Source organism: Notolabrus celidotus, chromosome 9 (assembly GCF_009762535.1).
Source record: "Notolabrus celidotus isolate fNotCel1 chromosome 9, fNotCel1.pri, whole genome shotgun sequence".
NCBI lineage: Eukaryota > Metazoa > Chordata > Actinopteri > Labriformes > Labridae > Notolabrus > Notolabrus celidotus.
The window spans coordinates 19,660,903-19,680,167 of record NC_048280.1 but is presented as its reverse complement, the minus strand read 5'-3'; the positions used below and the strand labels follow the sequence as shown (position 1 = coordinate 19,680,167).

The 19,265-nt window shown below is 37.4% G+C and overlaps 4 protein-coding genes across 5 annotated transcripts; 2 read left to right on the top strand and 2 right to left on the bottom strand.

Moving 5' to 3' along the window:
• Positions 1 to 240: 240 nt before the first annotated feature.
• LOC117818265 (Rieske domain-containing protein) lies at positions 241 to 3,489 on the top strand. Of its 2 annotated transcripts, none has more exons than XM_034691044.1 (4): positions 241 to 517; positions 804 to 1,055; positions 1,172 to 1,206; positions 1,293 to 3,489. In XM_034691044.1, exons 2-4 carry the CDS (start codon positions 836 to 838, stop codon positions 1,581 to 1,583), a joined length of 546 nt encoding a protein of 181 aa, XP_034546935.1. In that variant the 5' UTR covers positions 241 to 517; positions 804 to 835; the 3' UTR covers positions 1,584 to 3,489. The 2 variants fall into 2 exon arrangements, with proteins under 2 accessions (XP_034546935.1, XP_034546936.1); XM_034691045.1 differs by having other exon boundaries at positions 804 to 1,037; positions 1,293 to 2,783.
• A 329-nt stretch (positions 3,490 to 3,818) lies between these two features.
• On the top strand, positions 3,819 to 7,276 carry gtf2h3 (general transcription factor IIH, polypeptide 3). The gene is made up of 13 exons (XM_034691042.1): positions 3,819 to 4,096; positions 4,256 to 4,335; positions 4,423 to 4,529; positions 4,816 to 4,958; positions 5,137 to 5,199; positions 5,414 to 5,443; positions 5,543 to 5,571; positions 5,659 to 5,733; positions 5,833 to 5,886; positions 6,028 to 6,096; positions 6,464 to 6,599; positions 6,712 to 6,748; positions 6,893 to 7,276. Exons 1-13 carry the CDS (start codon positions 4,087 to 4,089, stop codon positions 6,960 to 6,962), a joined length of 903 nt encoding a protein of 300 aa, XP_034546933.1. The 5' UTR covers positions 3,819 to 4,086; the 3' UTR covers positions 6,963 to 7,276.
• Positions 7,277 to 7,373: 97 nt separating this feature from the next.
• Positions 7,374 to 10,013, bottom strand: psmd9 (proteasome 26S subunit, non-ATPase 9). The gene is made up of 6 exons (XM_034691043.1): positions 9,823 to 10,013; positions 9,618 to 9,717; positions 8,958 to 9,151; positions 8,746 to 8,847; positions 8,282 to 8,370; positions 7,374 to 8,028 (listed from the first exon to the last, which is right to left on the bottom strand). The coding sequence occupies exons 1-6, from the start codon at positions 9,946 to 9,948 to the stop codon at positions 8,004 to 8,006; spliced, it is 636 nt and encodes a 211-aa protein (XP_034546934.1). The 5' UTR covers positions 9,949 to 10,013; the 3' UTR covers positions 7,374 to 8,003.
• A 2,854-nt stretch (positions 10,014 to 12,867) lies between these two features.
• Positions 12,868 to 18,942, bottom strand: LOC117818262 (rab5 GDP/GTP exchange factor-like). Its single transcript, XM_034691041.1, has 9 exons — positions 18,657 to 18,942; positions 16,926 to 17,112; positions 16,403 to 16,530; positions 15,926 to 16,077; positions 15,771 to 15,840; positions 15,542 to 15,677; positions 15,357 to 15,451; positions 13,409 to 13,665; positions 12,868 to 13,316 (listed from the first exon to the last, which is right to left on the bottom strand). Exons 2-9 carry the CDS (start codon positions 17,081 to 17,083, stop codon positions 12,891 to 12,893), a joined length of 1,422 nt encoding a protein of 473 aa, XP_034546932.1. The 5' UTR covers positions 17,084 to 17,112; positions 18,657 to 18,942; the 3' UTR covers positions 12,868 to 12,890.
• Positions 18,943 to 19,265: the final 323 nt, after the last annotated feature.

The following is a 19,265-nucleotide window of genomic DNA, read 5'->3' as shown; positions in this document are numbered from 1 at the left end:
GTAGGCTATTAGCAGTAGTAGCAGTATCAGAAGTATTACTTTTATTCTTATAAATAATAATAATAATAATACTGATAAGAACATTTCAAACACATAGCTATTTGTTTGTTTCATTATTCATCCATTCGTTTCTTTCTTTACTTATTTATTTCTAACTTGTTCATTTATTTCCTCGTGAATGCTTCACCCACCAAATATTACTAAAAAGAGGAACTTGCTGATTAGTCCGCGTGTCACTGGGGACAACATTGGAGGTGACACACAACATTGGCTCTTCCTAAAACCTTTTTTGAAACTGCTGACTCTCTTGACACGCTGACGCCGTTTTGTGTACATTTTTCATTGTGATACTAGTCCAGATAAATATAGATATTTATACATTCAGTCTCACGTTTCTCCTCAAACACGCAGCCTGATTTCATCCATCAGCCACCAGTTGTTAGGCTGCAAGGTCCATTCATTCTACAGAACTCGATGGACTCTTCACTGTCAGAGATGTAAACTGGGGATCGAAAAGGTGAGTAGATTTAGTTTTAGCGTGTAAACTGTAAACGTGCAAGAACTGTAATACAAATTCACTGATAGCCTTAATGAGGCCTTTTTTTTATAATATTTTACTGCTTCTGCAACTGTTGTTGTCCCCTTCGCTTCTTTTCTCTTCTTCTATTGTCATAAACTTGAACTCTTCCACAAGGAGGAGATCATAATAGGTCTGTTATGCCTATGTCTATTTATTACTTTGTGTCTATTCAGTCATGACCAAAAGATGAAAACATTTTTTTTTTACATTTATTTCTATACAGTACATCCAGACATCCCTTAAGAGGAGGTCAAAATGTCTTCTGAGGAGGATACTACTTCATCCTCTTCTTCCCCACCTCCCTCATCTTCCTCACCTCCCCCTGCCCTTCACTACATTGGGAGGAAGGAGGACATTGTGAAAGCAGGGCGTGTGACCAAGCTGGTGAACGGATGCAGAGATATTCTGGTCCTGTACCACCAGGGACAGCTTCATGCAATGGACATGCATTGCTACCGTAAGCACAGTGTCTATGGTTGTTGATTTTGATAATACATAAACAGCTATAATGATCTACTTTCTTTAATTAATATACGATCAAAAACACAAAATGATAAACACAACTCTTTAAATTACCCCTATTATCCACAGATTCAGGTGGCGCACTTCAGAATGGAGACATTGAGGTAAGTTAGTTCTATTTTCTCTGAGTACTGCAATATAATAGAGGTGCATTGGCCTTATGCCACAGTGTTTTCTTTCTAACCTGCAGGAGTTTAATGGATTGCTGTGCATCGTGTGTCCATGGCACAAGTATAAGATCACACTGGCAGAAGGTGAAGGACTTTATCAGGCTGTGGACGATCCTACAGCAAGACCCCTGAGAACACACTGGCGCTCCAAGGGTGTCAAACAGAGAATTCACAAGGTCACTGAGGTCAACGGAGATGTGTTTGTAACACTAAATGAAAGCAGCAAGGCCATCGAGTCAGATGTCTACCAAACTGAGAAATACAGGTCTTTGTTCCCAAAGGCCCGTCATAAACCCGAGCCCAGGAAATAGACTAACACTCAGGGATTGATCAACCAAGAACACTGAAATTCTTCAGGGAAGTTTTGGGGAGGTATGTTTACAGCATATCACCAGTCCATTGGATATGTTTTACACAACTGTTATTGTAATAAATATAGCTGGAATCAATTTACCATAATCTCATAGTTTTATATCCATAAAAACTATTGAGGAACTATGTACAAGTGATTGCGGTGTAAGATGGGTAAAGGACTAAACAGAAGTTACAGAATGATTTTTGCTTCAACTGGAAACCAAGAGTTTTGTTCTGTTTACATGTTGGATCATTTGTTCTTGCTCTGATGGCATTTATGAAGATTATTACAGCTTATTCAAAATAAACTAAAAATACTATCCAACATTGGGGTTTCTAACCACCATTTTTCATTAGGAATATTATTATGATGTCAATGTCATTTATCATTATTCACAGCTATTTTTTTTCACCACTTCAGTCTAATATGAATCATAGGGCTCTGATCAGATTGTTTTGCACCTTTCTGAAAATATTTGCATATACAATAAAGGAGTTGAAGTTCAGATACCTCTGTTTTGTTCTGTAAAATTATGCAATGGAGGTCTCATTAGAGTAACTGGTTGATTATTAACGTGATTTATTATAAAAAAAAGTATTGCTCCATTTATCACCTGCAGAAAGGGTATCCTCAATGATAATTGTAATTATCATTGATGTTATTTATTAAGCACAAATCAATCCAATTTTGTAGTTTATGTGTTTTTTGGGGGGGGGGGTTTTGCTGGATTTTGTTTGAGTCATTTATAAATTTTCTAAATATAGACTTTGGTTTGAAAAGCCATTTCATAGCTGGTATCAGCAAGCACTTATAAATGGTTTCAAGCTGTATTTTTAATTGTATTTAATATTAATTTCAAACATTGCATAATCCAAACAATCGATCAGGAAATAACTGTCAGATTACTGAAATGGAAAAACAACCATAAATTATAGCCTTGCCCAAAATGTGTATATGATGGCATTTGGTGTACGATTACATCATTTATAAGTACAGTCACTTACCTTTTAATGAACTTATTAACTCACACTGGTTTGAACTGTGACAGAAATAAATAGTTTCACAATTCTTGACCAACTGTTGACATGATAAAGTTGTAAGTTGTCCAAACACCACTAACAAGAGCAACCATGACAATAAAATGACAGGTATTGTACTTCACTTGAGTGCTTCCATTTTGTTACTCTGCTTAAATTGCCCAGATTTCGAGATTTCCGAAGACTAGATTTTACTACACTACATTTGATGAAATCCATAGTTACTACCGACTTTGCTGATCTAAATCTAGAATCTAAAACCATTTCAGTAGAAAAACACATGCTTTTAGTGAGTTTATGAAGAATAAACTAGTAAGGATTAGCTCTGTTACAACCAACCACAATAGTATTAAATGTCATCAAATGTAGTGTTTTAAAATCTAGTCTTCTGAAATCTCGAAATCTGGGCAATTTAAACAGAGTAACAAAATGGAAGCTCTCAAGTTAAGTATAATACCTGTCATCTAATTGTCATGGCTTCTCTTGGTAGTTTTTATGCAAGAGCCATTACTGCTCTCAACACTGTTTGAGCATTTCTTTTAATAGTGACTTTGTGCAATATAGTCAAGTGCAATACACAAGTGCAATGATAACATAAACTGTGCAATAATAAGACTGGGAAAAAATTTACTCGCAAGTGTGAACTTTGCTGCTCCGTGATTGATTAGTATGTTGTGTGTGTATGACAGTGTTTTTTTTTTATTCCTGTATTTATTACTTTTTGTACATTGATTGTTTGTATCTCTTTTAAATGGTACCAAATGAGGACTGCACCTTTCAATTGTGTTGTACTTGTTGCAATGACAATAAAGGCGTTCTATTCTATTACAGTAAGAACAACTTAATAATACAACACTTAATAATATGAACAGAACAGGAGTGGTTTGTCTGTGTATAAATTGCTTTGGACAGTTTCAATACATTTGTGGGTAAATGTTCTGTTCGTTAGCTTACGGTAGACACTGAAAGCAACTTTACTACTCATGGAAAATATATGAGTCATTGTTTAATCAAGTCCACAGACTGTATAAAATGATCAAGTCTAAGCAGGCAGAAACAGCTGAAGTGAGTTATGGAAGACGGCCCGTAGGTGGCAACAGTAAACCGCGTGTCATGGATGGAAAAACAAAAAGAGAAGAAGAGAACTACAACATGTCGCAGCTTAATGACGCACTAAGGCGCTATTGTGGCGCACAGTCTATTGGAGCATGTAGTGGTGGCTAACACAATCAAAAAGGCAGCCTGTTACATGAATATCGTCGATTTTATTACACTGTTGATGGTGGGAATACCAGCACTAAAAACGGATTCAATTTTGTGGAGATTGTCTGAAGTTTCAGCGCTCAGATGGAAGCTTATAGATAATAAAGCTCCAGGATTCACTTTTGGCTATCCTGAGTTTCAGACTAATTTCTCTCCGTGATGGCATCAGGTATGTCATACTCAGTCTGTGTGATGAAAATAAAACAAAAGCTTCCTTTTTATAAAAAATAAAAGCTATTTTTTTCACAACCTGCCGGCCTTGTTTTGTACTCTGACTTAAAAACAGGTCTCCGAGCATAGCTAATGTTTAATCGTTTTCTGTCTTTAGAGGATGAAACCAATCTGCTGGTCATCGTCGTGGATGTAAACCCGATATGGTGGGGGCAGCAAGCTCAGCGTGAACCAGAGGTAGTTACTTTGTGTTGGATATAACTTTTGTGTATTTTTTTAAATGATGCTGAGGCTAAACAAAACTTTCTTCTTGTCTCTGTCCAGTTCACCCTGTCCAAGTGTGTGGATGCAGTCATGGTGATGGGAAACTCCCACATGGCCATGGCAAGGACAAACAAGCTGGCTGTCATTGCAAGCCACTGTCAAGACAGGTAGCTATGCAATCAACTGTGGAAGCAAATAGTTACGATCATTTGAAACTTACATTTTTTGTTGGATTTTTGCTCCTCAAAATGTATAACTAACTCACATTCCTCCTAAAATTGTGTAACTTGTATGCAGTTTTATCAAGGAGTCCTTACATTTGGCATTTAAGTTATCGCTTGACGTCTTCTTTCTTTGCCACTACATCAACTGCATCAAACCATCTAGTTCAAAGCTGTTTACATGTATGGCTTCTGTCTTATACACAAATCTGTGTTGTGTCCTTTATTTTAGTCACTTCGTGTTTCCCACTAAGAGCTGGAATTGCGGGGACGGCAGTGGAGAGGATGCATCCTCCAGTGGGGATGGGAAGTATGAGCTCCTTTCAGTCGCCAATAACCTTATTGCTGACGAGATTAGGAGTGTTATGTCAAAAAGTAAGTCTGGTTTTGTGTTACATACACTGTACAGCAGATTGAATTGACAGGGGTTGTCATCATAGTTGTGGCAAATTCATTTGGTTACTTTCATTGTTATGATGCTTTTTATTTATGTTTTTGTCCTCAGATGTTAAACGATGACTTATTCAAATTTCTTGTGCCTATGTTATTAAAGCTGAAGTGAGGGGGAATTCAACTGATACTCTGCTGGCTGGATCTCTCGCCAAAGCTCTATGCTGTATCCTTTCAATAAAAACGGTTTGATTAGTTTGATCATTTATGACATAAAGATGACTTTTAATTCAGAAAAGCTTAAAGAAAGGAATGCTACTTAAAGAATAAATCTACACAAATTAATGAGTGATTTACTTTCCTTTATAACAAGATTTTGATATTTTTGTATGCTTCTTTATGGTGATCACTGTATGCAGACTTAATCCCTTCACACTCAGATATTCACAGGGTGTCAAAAGAACAGGAGGGTAATTATGTGCCTTTATTTATTAGCTAGAAAATACTGTTAAATGACTTCTGATTATTTTCTTACTATTGTTTGTAATGTATTTTTTCTCTCTTTACAGTTGGACAGGAGATAAAGTCAAGGATATTGGTAAATCCTAAATGGTCTCATTTTATGGAAACTAGTGCATCATTATTCTTGTGATTGTGAACACAGCCTCTGTATTTCACTGCTCAGGTGATAAAAGCAGCAGAGGACTGTGCCCGCCAGTACATGAACTTCATGAATGTCATTTTTGCTGCCCAGAAGCAGGTAAAATAGTCAATTTTACTTTTTCTCTCCTCTGATTGTATTTTGGGACATGTTTATTAAAAAGAAATATCACTTTAATTTTGTGTTTTTTTTAAACAGAACATCCTGATAGATGCCTGTGTGTTGGACTCAGACTCAGGTCTCCTTCAACAGGTACATTTTCAGACTTTGTAGCTTGTAGAACAATTTAGATAAACATTCACGTTAAGTTGCTTTCATATCACCATAATTTGTTTCTATCTTGTATTAATGTTGCTATCGAGACCTAGTTTTTCAACCCTGTTTGTGTGACAGGCTTGTGACATAACTGGAGGATTATATCTCAAGATACCACAAAAGCTTGCATTGGCACAGTACCTTTTGGTGAGTCTTTCTACCGTAAACTGCATCACAAAACAATTCAGTCTAAACAACAAAATACAGTTTCCAAATGATAAACATTTGATTTATTGATGGACTAATAAAAGCAGCTGAAAGTTCTCAGTGTTCCCAGAGCTACACTCAAAAGGAGCCCATGTGGGAAAAAATGAAAGTAAAATTATAACACAGACAAAAACTACTTACATGTTTTACCTTTAAAGAGTTGTGATAATTTATACTAAACAACTACCAGAAACAGAAGTAAATTTCACACATCTCACAGCTTTACAGGCAGATAAACCCTTTCTATTCTTCTGAAAGTTTAGTTGATTTGATCGTTAGCTAAAAAGTTGTTTTATTTCTAATACAGTGGGTGTTCCTGCCTGACTCGGAGCAGCGCTCACAGCTAATGTTGCCGCCCCCTGCGCATGTGGACTACAGAGCGGCATGCTTCTGCCATCGTAACCTTATAGAGATTGGTTATGTGTGCTCAGTTTGTCTGTCAAGTGAGTCTGATCCTCATCAACAAGGAACATGATAACAATCTGTATTATACTAGCAAACGTTGCAGTTGCAATTCGTTTTCATAATGATGCCTTCTCTTGTCTTCTCTTGAAGTATTCTGCAACTTCAGCCCAATCTGCACAACCTGCGAGTGAGTCTTATTTTCATCATGCAATACATTGAATCAGACAACTTCCCATTTCCTCTGAACTATTGTTGGTGAACATCTTAAATAAGGAATTGATTTCTCCTTTATTTTATTCATAATTGTGATGACATATCTTTTTATTTTCAGGACTGCCTTCAAAATTCAACTTCCACAGATGGTCAAGCCCAAAAAGAAGAAACTTAAGCAGGCCACATGATGGCTGCAGGAATCACACTGTCATGTGGATATAGTTAGTTTCCTTTTGGATACTTTTGTATGGTTTGAAACTAGACTAAGGACAACCTAGAAATGCCCTTGGGCATATGATCATGTTGACCAGACCAAAAATGACTATATATGTAATCATAGATGTTGAGACTGTACTAAGAACTGCTTTCAGTATAGTACTTAATGCCAGTCTCCGTTCAAGAGCTTCAAAGTTCACCCAAAATACCCTAGTACAAACCTTCAGTATATTTGTGATTTTCATTTTTATGAAATAAAAAAAACAACACGTTCTTTTCTCAGGAATTGCTTTTTTAAAATGCTTTAATTATTCACACAGATGTATTTTGATAATTCAATTATTCTTCACCAAATCCCCGCAATTTGTAGAGATGGAAATAAGTGCTTTCAACAAGTAAAGATTTATTAATCTTTAAGAAAATCATGGGAATTCACTCAAAACAAATTTGTGCCTACGCATGGAATGACATGAAAATAGGGCATTTTTCTTCTACAGGGTTGAAAACAAGTTTTTATTGATGGCAGTACCAGAGTTAAACAAATGATTTTCCAAAGCCTCCAGTCATTTCCTTTCATGTAAGTTCATCACCCGTCCACTGCAAGATATTTAAACTATTAAAGTTTGACATAGATTTTATCATGTAAATCCTGTTTGACCCCCCAATAATCCAAAGTGGTATTACTTAAGCAAAATAGCCACTTAGCCAAAACATATCAAGTACTGAAAAAGGGCCAACTGCAATGACATTTGCTGAGCCGATCATTGCTACTGAGAGCATTAACTCTAAAAGTCAGCAGTCCATGAAAGGTTCCTGTAAGAGGAGTGTAAGAAAGCAATGTTAACTTAACTTTAATCTGTAAACTTTGTGTGAGTTCTCTTACAGAAGTACTTAATAAATTCATTGGATGGAAATGTCAGCAGTATGTACAAAGTCTGTTTGAAACCATCCATGGGTAATGTAAGAGGAGGAAGCATTTCATAAATGGAGGTCTTCAGATGCCACAACAATTATCAATGGATTGGAACAATGTTGCATCTGAAAGAGAAAACAAGTAACATCTTAACATCTTGCAATACCGACAGAGTTTGAAAATCCTGAATGCATACATCTTTTAGGGGACTGTAATAAAAGCTAAATGTAGTTTTTACAGTATTTGTCAAACACCTGCACAAGTGATTCATATTTACACATATCACTCACAGCCACTCAGCCACTTCTTTATGTGAGCTGTTGATATCAGCATATGTACTCTTCTACCTCTATTCAATTACATCACTGTAGTACCTACCCCAACAGACCCCTGCCTGACCATCGCTGTGGAGTCAGGCTCATCTGAGCTTTCTGGCCGTCCCGGATTACTGTGACACGTAATGGTTTCTGTGTGAGAACAAGACAGGACAAAACATTAAGTAATTAATTTAAGGTTTAGCAAAAATTAACCTGTGGAAGCCAATTAAGGGAAAATAAGTTACTTGATTACAACTGATTACCAGTTAAGCATGGGATAATTTAATTATATAAATCAAATGTAATTATTTATTGACAGAAAGTGAAGCCATTTATTAACCTCAAATCTGTTAAAAATATATATTGAAGGCAGTGATGTCATTTTGGTGTTTCCACCTCAAATTGCATTTAAAAATTCAATTTCCACAACACAATAAAGTGCCAACTGTCACACGATGTACATCAAAATGTGTTTTTTTACTGCACCAAAAACACAAGCAGCTGCACATCAAGTCAGTATCTTACCCCTTCACTGTGTTGTACTACAGAGGCAATGTTCTGCAGGTTCTGAAAGTTCCCCGTGTTCACAGACCCAAACTCAATGACTTCATCACCAACTCTGAGCCCCTTCAGGGAAACAACAAAAATAGTTTAACCACAAACACACTACCTCTGATGGAATGTGAGGCGTTATATTAAACAACTGCAAATTAGAAAACTAAGTTCACATCACTCACAGCTCCACAGGCAGGGGAGCCTTGGGTCACAGCATCCACTCGTGCAAAGGGGGGAGGAAGGGTGATCTGCTGCTCCATTGCCTCATCCTGAGCTTCTGCCTCATCCTGCTCTCGCTTGGCTTTCTCTCGAGCATGCAGCAGGTGCAGAGCTTCTTCTATCTCTGCCATGATGGCCTTGTGATCATTCTGCAGGCCTGAAAGAAATTATTAAAACATTACATTAAAAATGACAATGTCTTGGCATTAACTCAAAAGGCTTACATTTTTATACAGAGCTGCAATGACTACTTAATCAGTCGATTCAAGAGCAATTTGTAACGGGTATATAACACAGTTGTCTTACATTTAACATAATAAAATTATAAACATTACAGAAAAGTAAAATTAGCAGGCCTATTAAAAGTGAAGATAATCATTTGAAACACGCCCACATACGCTTTTTACAAGAATAAGCTGGTATTGCTTTTAAAAATACAATCAGTCCAAGCTTGATAAAAACTCTGTTTAACTCATACAATTGACTTACAGTTACTATAACAAAATTAGGAAGCAATTACCTGAATCTTCATAATAAGAAGAAGTGGGTTAAAGGAAGTTTAGATTGCCTTACCGTAACTTTCTATAAAAGAAAGCACTAGAAAGAAAAACGCCACTGCTTACATGAGATATTGTGTCTTGCTGCCCTTATCTGGTATAAATTCACATCTGCTCGAGGAAAGCCTTCTTCGTCAACCAGGGGACCTTCGACTCCCACACCTTGCTGTCAGGTAAGAAGCACAGTAAACATTGAACTACATACACCATCATGAGTTTGAGAAAGCCACGCGCTGTCTGCATTAATGACTGATCGGTGAGATAAACTTACGTCTTCCAGAACATCGTAATAGGCTTTAATCTGCTCTTCAATCTCATCTTTCTTTTCCATTAGATTTTTTACGTCATCCATTGTTATTTCAGACTTTCCAGAACTGTTTTCCTCTGCTATCTTCATGGCTGTTTACAGCTTGTGAAAGCAAAACAACAGAGCGTACTTCCGGTATGACGCTGAAATCTGTGACGTAAGGCCTCTTCTGTGGTTTAATGGCATTGGGGCTCGTTACTGCCCCCAACTGGACGACTACGAGAGATTGCAAACTAAGATAAGTGCTTCCAAATCAACCTTGAAGATAAAGCAAGTATTGTCCAGCGTTGGACAAAGTACACAGCTTCATTACTTAAGTCAAAGTATAGATACTTCAGTTCCAATATTACTCCAATACAAGTGAAAGTTGTTCTGTCAAATTATGACTTGAGTTAAAGTACTGAAGTACTTGCTTTTAAAAAAGACTTAAGTATTCAAAGTACTTCTTAAAAAATCTCTAAACATTGTATTTTCAAAATACATGAGTGCAGTCAAGAATACACAGGAGTACATTCTGTTACATCATGTTTATTTAGAAACCATTACTTGAAATCTCTAAAAACTATACCAAGGAATAAAAACAGCAACTAAGTTACTCCAAGTACAGACAACTTAGTTTGAAATATTCATCTGGAATGAAACAAATGTTACGTAGCTCAGCACGCTTTCTCAGGTTGGACTGTGAGTGTTTGTATGTTTGGGCAGAGTGGGAAACAGGGAGAACATTTCAAATGATACGTATCATTCTTCATTTCAAAAAAACCTCTAACATAGGCTGAAGATATGACCATGGGTGCTCAGGTGGAAAATTATAGCCATCATTACCATATCTAAATAATTGGCCTGATCTGAGTGAAATCTGCTCTGTGTTTGCTCTACGTTCAACCGAGGGATCAGATTTCAGAAAAGAGAAGGAAATTCATGAGCTGACTTCAAAGCAAATGTAGTGAGTAACTAGAACACTGATAGAAATGTAGTGGAGTAAAAAGTACAATAATTGTCTCCTGAATGTAGTGGAGTAAAAGTAATAAGTTCCCCCAAAAAATAATACTCAATTAAAGTACAGATATTCAAAAAATGTACTTAAGTACAGTACTCAAGTAAATTTACTTTGTTACTGTCTACCACCGGTATTGTCTAAGTAACATAATGTATTCTAACTGCTTATTTAAATTTTGTTTTAATTTAGACATTCACCGAGGCATAAATATACATAAAACAGGGACTGGCAAAAAAAATATTTTAAACACACAGGTACATCCTCCCAACACAAAATTGAATGACTAAATACTCACATATTTAAGCTCTGTTAAAGTCATCCATGATCATATGATAACCATCTTGGAAAGAACCATACTTTAACTTTTTTTTTCATACTTGTGTCAACTGCGGTTTCACTTTGTGTAACAAATAAATCAGCAGGTCCCATGTTCTACAATCAATTGTCTGCTCATAAATTAAACGCGCCAACCACATCGTCAAGTTTGCGGACGATACTACGGTGGTGGGCCTCATCACCAACAACGATGAGGCCAACTACAGAAAAGAGACGAGCAAACTGGTCCAGTGGTGCAGCGACTACAACTGCACATCTTCGATGTCAGGATGCTGAACTCCATTCACTACCTCCCCCCTTTGCCCCCTGGACTGTGACTTACCGACAACATACAGGGACTCTACCTCAGCTGCTTTTGCACATTAAACCATCCACTTTATCTCCAATAATGTTTGCACCTTAAAGGCACTATGAGGAGTTTTTAACTGGCTGAGAAACAGACTGAAACTGATACTGAAGCCTCTTTATGACCCTCAAAAGCAAACAAGACCATCTACAACAACACTGATACCTTCTCTGTTGTTGTTTTAATGCCTGAAACTGCTCTGAGGGGGTAGGTGTCAGAACAGGTGATTGACATCTCGCTTTAGAAACACCTTTTTTTGTTTGTTTTCATTGCAAATAACCACATTGTGTGATAAATCTAAATGTTCAAAGACAACAGGATGAGGTTATTTTCTGAAGACACTTATTTTGCATGTACAGGGCAAGAGATAAGAGGTATCACTTTGTCCACAAGGGGGCGCCAGAATCAATACAAGCTAAAAGTTCCTCACAGCAGCTTTAATAATATCATTTGCACTATTATCCATTTACATTTGTCCATTTTAAGTTTTCACAATACTGCACTGCCTGCACTGTCTATTTAAATTTTGGCTATTTAAGAGTTGGAAGAGAGAAACAGCATCTCGATTTTTCTGTATGTTTTCATATATATGGTGAAATTAACAATAAAAACCTTTGAATCTTGAATCTTGTATTGAAATGAAGGAAAACAGCCAGGCACATAATGTTTAATCATATAAGTCATCTTTAATATCATATTTGATAAAATAATAATTACATATACTTCTATAATTTCTTTAGAAACACTTCAATAATTATAAACTGCAAGTACCTTCTGAAAACCTGTCTGTTAAAATGTATTGTTAAATAGCTTTTTCACCAGATATGTTATCTTTGTACAGAAAATGTAGGCAGCTGATAGAAACAGTTACACTGCTCTGAAAATAATGCTCGAATGAATTCATCCCAACTTGTTATCTAACATTTCTCCTGTAACACATTTATGAATTTCACAGCAGTCTACAAACAGGCACACTGGTGTACTCTATTTGAAAAAGTGAGTATTAGCCCTTCAAAAGCATTAGGTCATATTCAGAAGTGCTGAGTACCCTGAGTGCTTAAATATTACTTATGATCACAGCTATTACTAAAACTGGGAATGTGCTTATATGGCCTTCACCTTCAAACAGGATACAAGTGCAACTCATGTATCAAAACAGTCATTAAAAAACTTCTGCGTGCTCTGTGATACAACCTTCTTCAAGATGTTTTTCCTTCATGTTTCTGTGATGGGAACTTGTGCAAATGTGGCATCGGAAAATACATCTTTATTTGTTTTGCTGCCTGCAAAAGTTAGTGCTGATGATTAAAAAAAGTCAAGTACCAGATTTGTTTTTGTTTTTTTATATAGCTAACAGTCTGTATCTTTTGGTCCTGCATGTTTATCCTCAAGCACCAGCACAGACTGCTCCCTGTTTAACCCTTGCTGTGATTCATCATGGGGTGAGGATGATGAAACCAGTGAAAGCTCAGCCTGAGCTGTTATCTCCTTCTGTACCAGAGCAAACTGAGCTGTTGCTTCATCCAGCTGAAAATTAACTGCTTGGACCCACTCCTGCAGCTGCATGTTGAGGGCATCCATCCCATGGTCCAGCTTCTCCTGTCTGCCTTTTAGCTCTTCCAACAGGTGTTGTGTGTCACCTGCAATCTGCAGCCTCTTGTTTCTAGCCTGTGATGATGATGGAGCCCGCTGATGGAGCATGTAGCCGTCAAACTCTTCTGGACTGAGGTTGAGTGCTGGTCCATCCAGTTTTTCAATGAAGGCCACTGCACAAGACTGAAAGACAGAAAACACAGGTAGAGGAATTAGTGCTCAACAGACCTCATCCTGTGGAGTAAACAAGAGGAGTAAATGTGCAAGAAACATACCAGGTTTGTGAAATAGTAGCCGCTCTCTCCTGCCATCAGACTGTGAGGGAGACCAAAACGTATCACGTACTGCATGTTGGAGTGAAGGCGAGGTGGATTTGCCTTTAGCACCACATAAACCAGGGCTGACAGGAAGTCATCGGCATTAGCAGGCTCACTGCTGGAGGTGGAGAGTGCTTCAAAGACGTGTTGACTGCATTTGGACACACATGCAAGTTTGTCCTGAGGTGCTCTTTTGGCATCCATTTCGATGATGGCTGTTAAAAAACAGAGTCAAGGACAACATACCAAAAAAATTATCAATGTGTACTTATTGAGAAAGATTACGTTTACAATTGACAAATAACACACTTCTTTGTCTTATGAACATACAGTAGTCACTTAACATTTTAGAGGACATAATATGGTTGCTTTCTGACAGAGAGAGAGTAAGAATATCAATACCAATATGATTGTTAGTGAAGCATAACGCTACATGTAGCCAAAATATCTAGCCTGGCATGTCCAAGATAATGAATCCACCACGGCCAACATAATACTATGACCACTAGACTCTATTGCTGTTAACTGTACTCAACTGCTTATTGTTACTCCTTAATGACATGCCATGGTAGACAAGATCCACCAGCAACTTTCCCCTGACACCTACATTTCCCCTTTTCTGGTTCACTCACCCCCTCTCACTCATTGACCTTCGAGTTTCAAACTTCCCTCTGTTGTTGAAATATCTGACCTCATCTGGAAATCCAAGCCATCTACCTGGCTGTTAGACCCTCTTCCTATTGTCTTGGTGAAAACCTGGCCACCCTCATGACTGACATCATACAATCCTTCCATACCTCTGGTCTCCTCATCTTTCAAGTCTGTCCCGTAACTCCCATCTTAAGAAACTTGGTGCAGAGTCAGACCCGAACAAGATAAAAAACTTTCGTCCCATCTCTGACTTACCTTTTCTATCTAAAATCCTCAGAAAAAAAATTGCTTCATGCTCACTTGTCTAACAATATCTTATATGAACAAGTCCAGTCTGGTTCCCACCCCATGTATAACACAGAACAACTTGGATACAAATCACTAAAAACCTACTGGTGGCAGCTGACCCCAGACTTTTAGCTATTCTCATCCTCCTTGATCTCAGTGTGACCTTGGATGCCATCTCCAATAACATCCTCCTTGATAGACTAACCTCTTCTGAAATCACTGACACACCATTACATTAGTTTCTGTCCTACCTCTATCATCACATTCAGTTCATTCAACTCAAAACTATCAAGTCCCAGGAATTTCCACTCACTGCAGGGTTCTGCCCTGGGTGTCCTTCTATTTATCATCCATCTTTCTCTTGGCCATATCTTCCATCAATTTAACATTCCGGTGCCATTTTGTCTTAGTGGTTAAATTGCACACCCTATGTACAGAGGCTATAGTCCTCAAACCATGCAGCCTGGGTTTGATTTGAACTTGTGGCCCTTTACCCCATGCAATTATCCAATCTCTCTCCTAGCTTCCTGCTTTATCAATTGTCCTATCCTCCCAATAACAGCTTAAAAGCCCCAAACTAAACCTAGCAAAAAAAACATCAGCATAATTTCCATTGTTCTGCTGACGGCACACAGCTCGATCTGTCCACGAAGCACACCTCCTTCCTCCTGCCCACTTCCCTCTCTGATTGCCTACAGGAAATCTTTCTCAAACTAGAAGCCTTCAGCTGCTCTGCCCACCACACTGGAATCTTGTCTCAAAGCATATATTTTTAAACCAACATCTTCATCCACCTGGTCACATGAAGCCTCTTCATTATTTCACACACTGTATAGTTATTTTGTTAATTTCATCAATCTATTGTTAAATTGATGTTGTTGGGTTTTTTTTTATTTCCTCCAGGAGGCAAATACATAAACTTCCCAATTTGTTCAATTATTTCTTTAGATTTGCACCTGTGATTTACCTGTTATGGCAGGCAGGAACGGGTCGCCTGTGACTGAGGTCTGTTTATCAGGAAAAGGCACACTCAGCATCTGTGGAGTTATCCAGTTTAAGGAGCTGCAAAGTAAAACATATTAGTGTCAAGCAGGGTTTTAGCTTTGATTCTTTGATTATTAACAACAGCATGACTTTAATTATAATGATTACCGGATTCTTCTTTGGAGAATTAAATCCTTCTGCTCATCATCACAGCTGTCGTGGCAGAAAACCCATTTGTGCAGTCTCGTCATTATTAACTTCTCTACGTGCTCCATTATCTGAGTGACTTGAGTCTCGGGAAGAGCTATAAACAAAACAAAACAAAACTCAAAAGTCATCCAATACTACTATGCTTTAAAAACACAGTCCAAAAAGAGTCAAAGTAATTCCTACTCACTGCTAAAATATTCTGCAAAAGACTGGAAGAAATCTTGCACAAGATCTGACTGCTTCTGTACCTGCAGATGCTGTAAAGATGAAAATAATCCATTATCAGAACAACTGTGACATACAAATGTGAGGAGTAATGAGATTATTTAATTAGGTGAGTACATGGTAAGCTTCCATTGTGTTGAGGAAAGCTGTGCATCTGGACTGCAAGCGCTGAGAGGAAGGGCTCCGAAGTATCTTTAGGAAACCGGTGAAGTCCCCGGGTTCAAGTCTCTGGAAGGCTTTTAACACATTTGTAAAGCCCTCAGAAGTCTCTGCGGGGATACCATTTTGTGTTATTCCACCCAAATACATAAATATGTTTTAATTGAAGCATTCATGAAAGTGGTAGTTTGACAAAAATGGCGTTGTGCTAATGAAAACATGGACGTTTTAAGTGTTGAAATGGATTCAATAAATCTGTTGCTTTTCTTATATGTTGTTTTTCTTGTAACTGGTTCTTTATCAAAGTAGAGTGTGTAGAGGACTTGGTGGTGGTTAATGATATAGGGTTTATTACACTGAGGTAAAATAAATAATAATTCAGCAGATACTTTGCTGATCCTGTAAAGTCAAGGACACTGAACTGAATTGGACTACCTTGACGTTTTGGAGGCGATGGGCTGCCCCAGAAGAGTCTCCTCATGGTGTTAATTCGACGACCTTTCTCTGTACTTTTCTTCTCCTCAAATTTGGAGAAGGTGAGAGGAGTTCCATCATTGCTTGGCCTACAAGGCAACACAACATTAGTCACTCCAACTTGATTGAAAATAATACTTTCATTGCCTTAAAGTGATAGTTTGGACTATGTTACATTAAAAGTTAGCTATATCAACAAGCATGTGTGATGATGATTTGTTTTATATTCAGTTATTATATGTGTTGGCCATTATTTCAATATCAATGTGGTAATCCTTGTGTATCCATTTAGTACTTAAAATTCAAAAGTTTTTAGCAAGTATTTAGCAGTTATTGTAGGGTTACCTTCTCATTTGTTTCCATTAGATGTTGCTTTTTAAATGTTTTTACAAGAATCCATCTGCTCACCAACCAAACACTGATATCATGCCAGTTTGATTACAGCTGACAAAAGTGTCATGATAATAGTGCTCCTCCAGTTTACCTTGTCTCTTGTCTCTGAGCCGTTGCCGGACGTGCTCTCTCTCTCCAGCACTTGGAGCAGAAGCCTTGCCATGCAGGGTTTCCATAATATCCACAGGCATTCTTGCAGAGCAGCTCCTGCTGAGAAACTCTGATTCCTCTCTGCTTATCTGTCCACATTGTAGAGGTATCTCACACACTTCTCCCTCCTAATGAAAATGAAAAGAAACACTTGAACCAAAAAATAATAATTCTCAACATACTCTGCTTGACTGCAGTATGTTCTTAAAAATGTAAAGCTTTTAAATGAAACTCAGACTGTCCCTTGTATCTGGTTACAGATGTCTGTATGGACATGCAACTATACATGGCAGCCCTTTCAATCAGAGGAACACCTTTCATATCTCTTAGTTGTCATCTCATGATATTATATCAACAGAGGTGTCAAGTAACAAAGTACAAATACTTCATTACCTTACTTAAGTAGAAATTTTGGGAAACTACACTTTACTGGAGTAATTATTATTATTATTATATTGTATGATTTCAAATGGGTTCATTTTCAATGGGCATGAACGCGGCTGAAACAGGTGCAACCCAAATATTTCAACATTAACATATTAATATAACATTATAGTCATTATGGCCTTCACAAAAATGTCTTTTTGGGAGGTGGGGTAGTGCACTGTAGTGCACTGTAGGCCCCTGTCTGTGGCGCAGCCTAAGCTTTTGTCCTTAATGGCATTTTTTCCCCCTTACATTACTTTTACTTTTATACTTTAAGTAGTTTTGAATCCAGTACTTTAACACTTTTACACTTTTACTTGAGTAAAAAGCTTGAGTTGATACTTCAACTTCTACAGAAGTCTTTTTAAACCCTTTTATCTATACTTCTACTTGAGTAATGAATGTGAATACTTTTGACACCTCTAACTATACCTACTTTACAAAACTAAAACAGTTGTCAACACTACGGGCAACAGCTTTGCGTATGTGGTCAAAGCTGGGAGTATACATGACTCTGAAATTACCAAGTAGTTTGTAAAGCAGTAACCTAAATACAAAAATTCCACGTCCATTTTTTAGTAGAAAAAAATGCGTACCCACTTAATGTTCTTGAAATTTTAAGGGAGCTCACTCAGCCCACATTAAGTGACACAAGGTATTTTTCTTGCTTTTGGAAACATTGGAACATATGCCTATTTATGCTTTAATCAAAATGAATGCTGGACATGTATTTCAATTATTTTTAGTAATTTATATTACTCTTGTCCTGATATGGACCTATGGATCTGAAATAGTATATCCATCTATCTAATCATGAAAATGATCGTCGTCAGCCAGTTCTCATTCCTCCTGTTTCGCACCCTCTACATCCTGTACCCACCCTCTCATATGACTGTAAACTGTTCAGTGTGTTTGGAAACCTTTACAGAATACTTAATACAGCCAGACGCCTGAAAGCAGCCCAATTAATAGTGTACCTTTGAACCTTAGATCGAAGTCTTCTTTACAAAGAACAATAACAATGTATATGAGCTGAGTGTTGGTTTAAGAGCTCTGTAGTGGCTGACTGTCAGCTGATGGGATTGGAGATAAGAACCACCGACGGCAGCTAATGTTGTTTAGCTTAAGCCCATTCTTTAAAACTATTTAATCTTAACCTCAAATGATAAACTAATTTGAATTCTCTCATAGTTTGAAACCAATACGTCCACGAAGAGATTTTTGTCGGTCTTGCATGTCTCCTCACCTGTCAGCTGGTGAAACCATACGTTAAGTTGAGCTCTTCCTTATCGGAGGGTTTTCTTCTCCATCTGGTGTCCGAATCGTTTCAGTCTGGTCATTACTTGAAGAGAATAACGATAAACTTCCACCCCAATATCGAGTCAGTTTTGTTTTACTCTACAGATGAGGACTATTTTCTAAATAACAAGTTAATCGACCGAAAGCCGAGCCGGAAATCAGCTGCTTCAAAACCCTCATGGAACCGGAATAGTTAGGAGGAAGCAGTCATCCAGTGGAAACGTCAGGATTTCAACCATAGACTGTGATATTTCAACCCAACGCATCGATCTTTCAAAGTAAAAGCATCGTCGGAAGATAATAATAATAATAATAATAATAATAATAATAATAATAATAATAATAATAATAATAATAATAATAATAATAATAATAATAATAAAACTTACAATAAAATAAAAACAAGAAGTGCAAAGCAAAATGAAGCGATTAAAAAAAACAACTTTGCAAATCTGATCTCCTCTGGCAGGCTGTTCCAGAGTGTAAGAGTCTTGACTGAAAAAGCCCTGGGGCCTCATGTACAAAGACTTGCGTGGATTTCCTTCTGAAACATGGT

Coding starts and splice junctions, on each gene's coding strand:
- LOC117818265 (XM_034691044.1), top strand. CDS start 836: ATGTCTTCTGAGGAGGATACTACTTCATCCTCTTCTTCCCCACCTCCC. Junction 1,056..1,171: donor CCGTAAGCACAGTGTCTATG/GTTGTTGATTTT, acceptor TATTATCCACAG/ATTCAGGTGGCGCACTTCAG. Junction 1,207..1,292: donor TTCAGAATGGAGACATTGAG/GTAAGTTAGTTC, acceptor TCTAACCTGCAG/GAGTTTAATGGATTGCTGTG.
- gtf2h3 (XM_034691042.1), top strand. Junction 4,530..4,815: donor GCAAGCCACTGTCAAGACAG/GTAGCTATGCAA, acceptor CCTTTATTTTAG/TCACTTCGTGTTTCCCACTA. Junction 6,600..6,711: donor GTGCTCAGTTTGTCTGTCAA/GTGAGTCTGATC, acceptor CTTCTCTTGAAG/TATTCTGCAACTTCAGCCCA.
- psmd9 (XM_034691043.1), bottom strand. CDS start 9,948: ATGAAGATAGCAGAGGAAAACAGTTCTGGAAAGTCTGAAATAACAATG. Junction 9,718..9,822: donor ATTACGATGTTCTGGAAGAC/GTAAGTTTATCT, acceptor CTTACCTGACAG/CAAGGTGTGGGAGTCGAAGG. Junction 8,371..8,745: donor TAGTACAACACAGTGAAGGG/GTAAGATACTGA, acceptor GTTCTCACACAG/AAACCATTACGTGTCACAGT.
- LOC117818262 (XM_034691041.1), bottom strand. CDS start 17,083: ATGTGGACAGATAAGCAGAGAGGAATCAGAGTTTCTCAGCAGGAGCTG. Junction 16,531..16,925: donor GCTCAGAGACAAGAGACAAG/GTAAACTGGAGG, acceptor GTTGCCTTGTAG/GCCAAGCAATGATGGAACTC. Junction 15,678..15,770: donor TTTTGCAGAATATTTTAGCA/GTGAGTAGGAAT, acceptor TTTTGTTTATAG/CTCTTCCCGAGACTCAAGTC.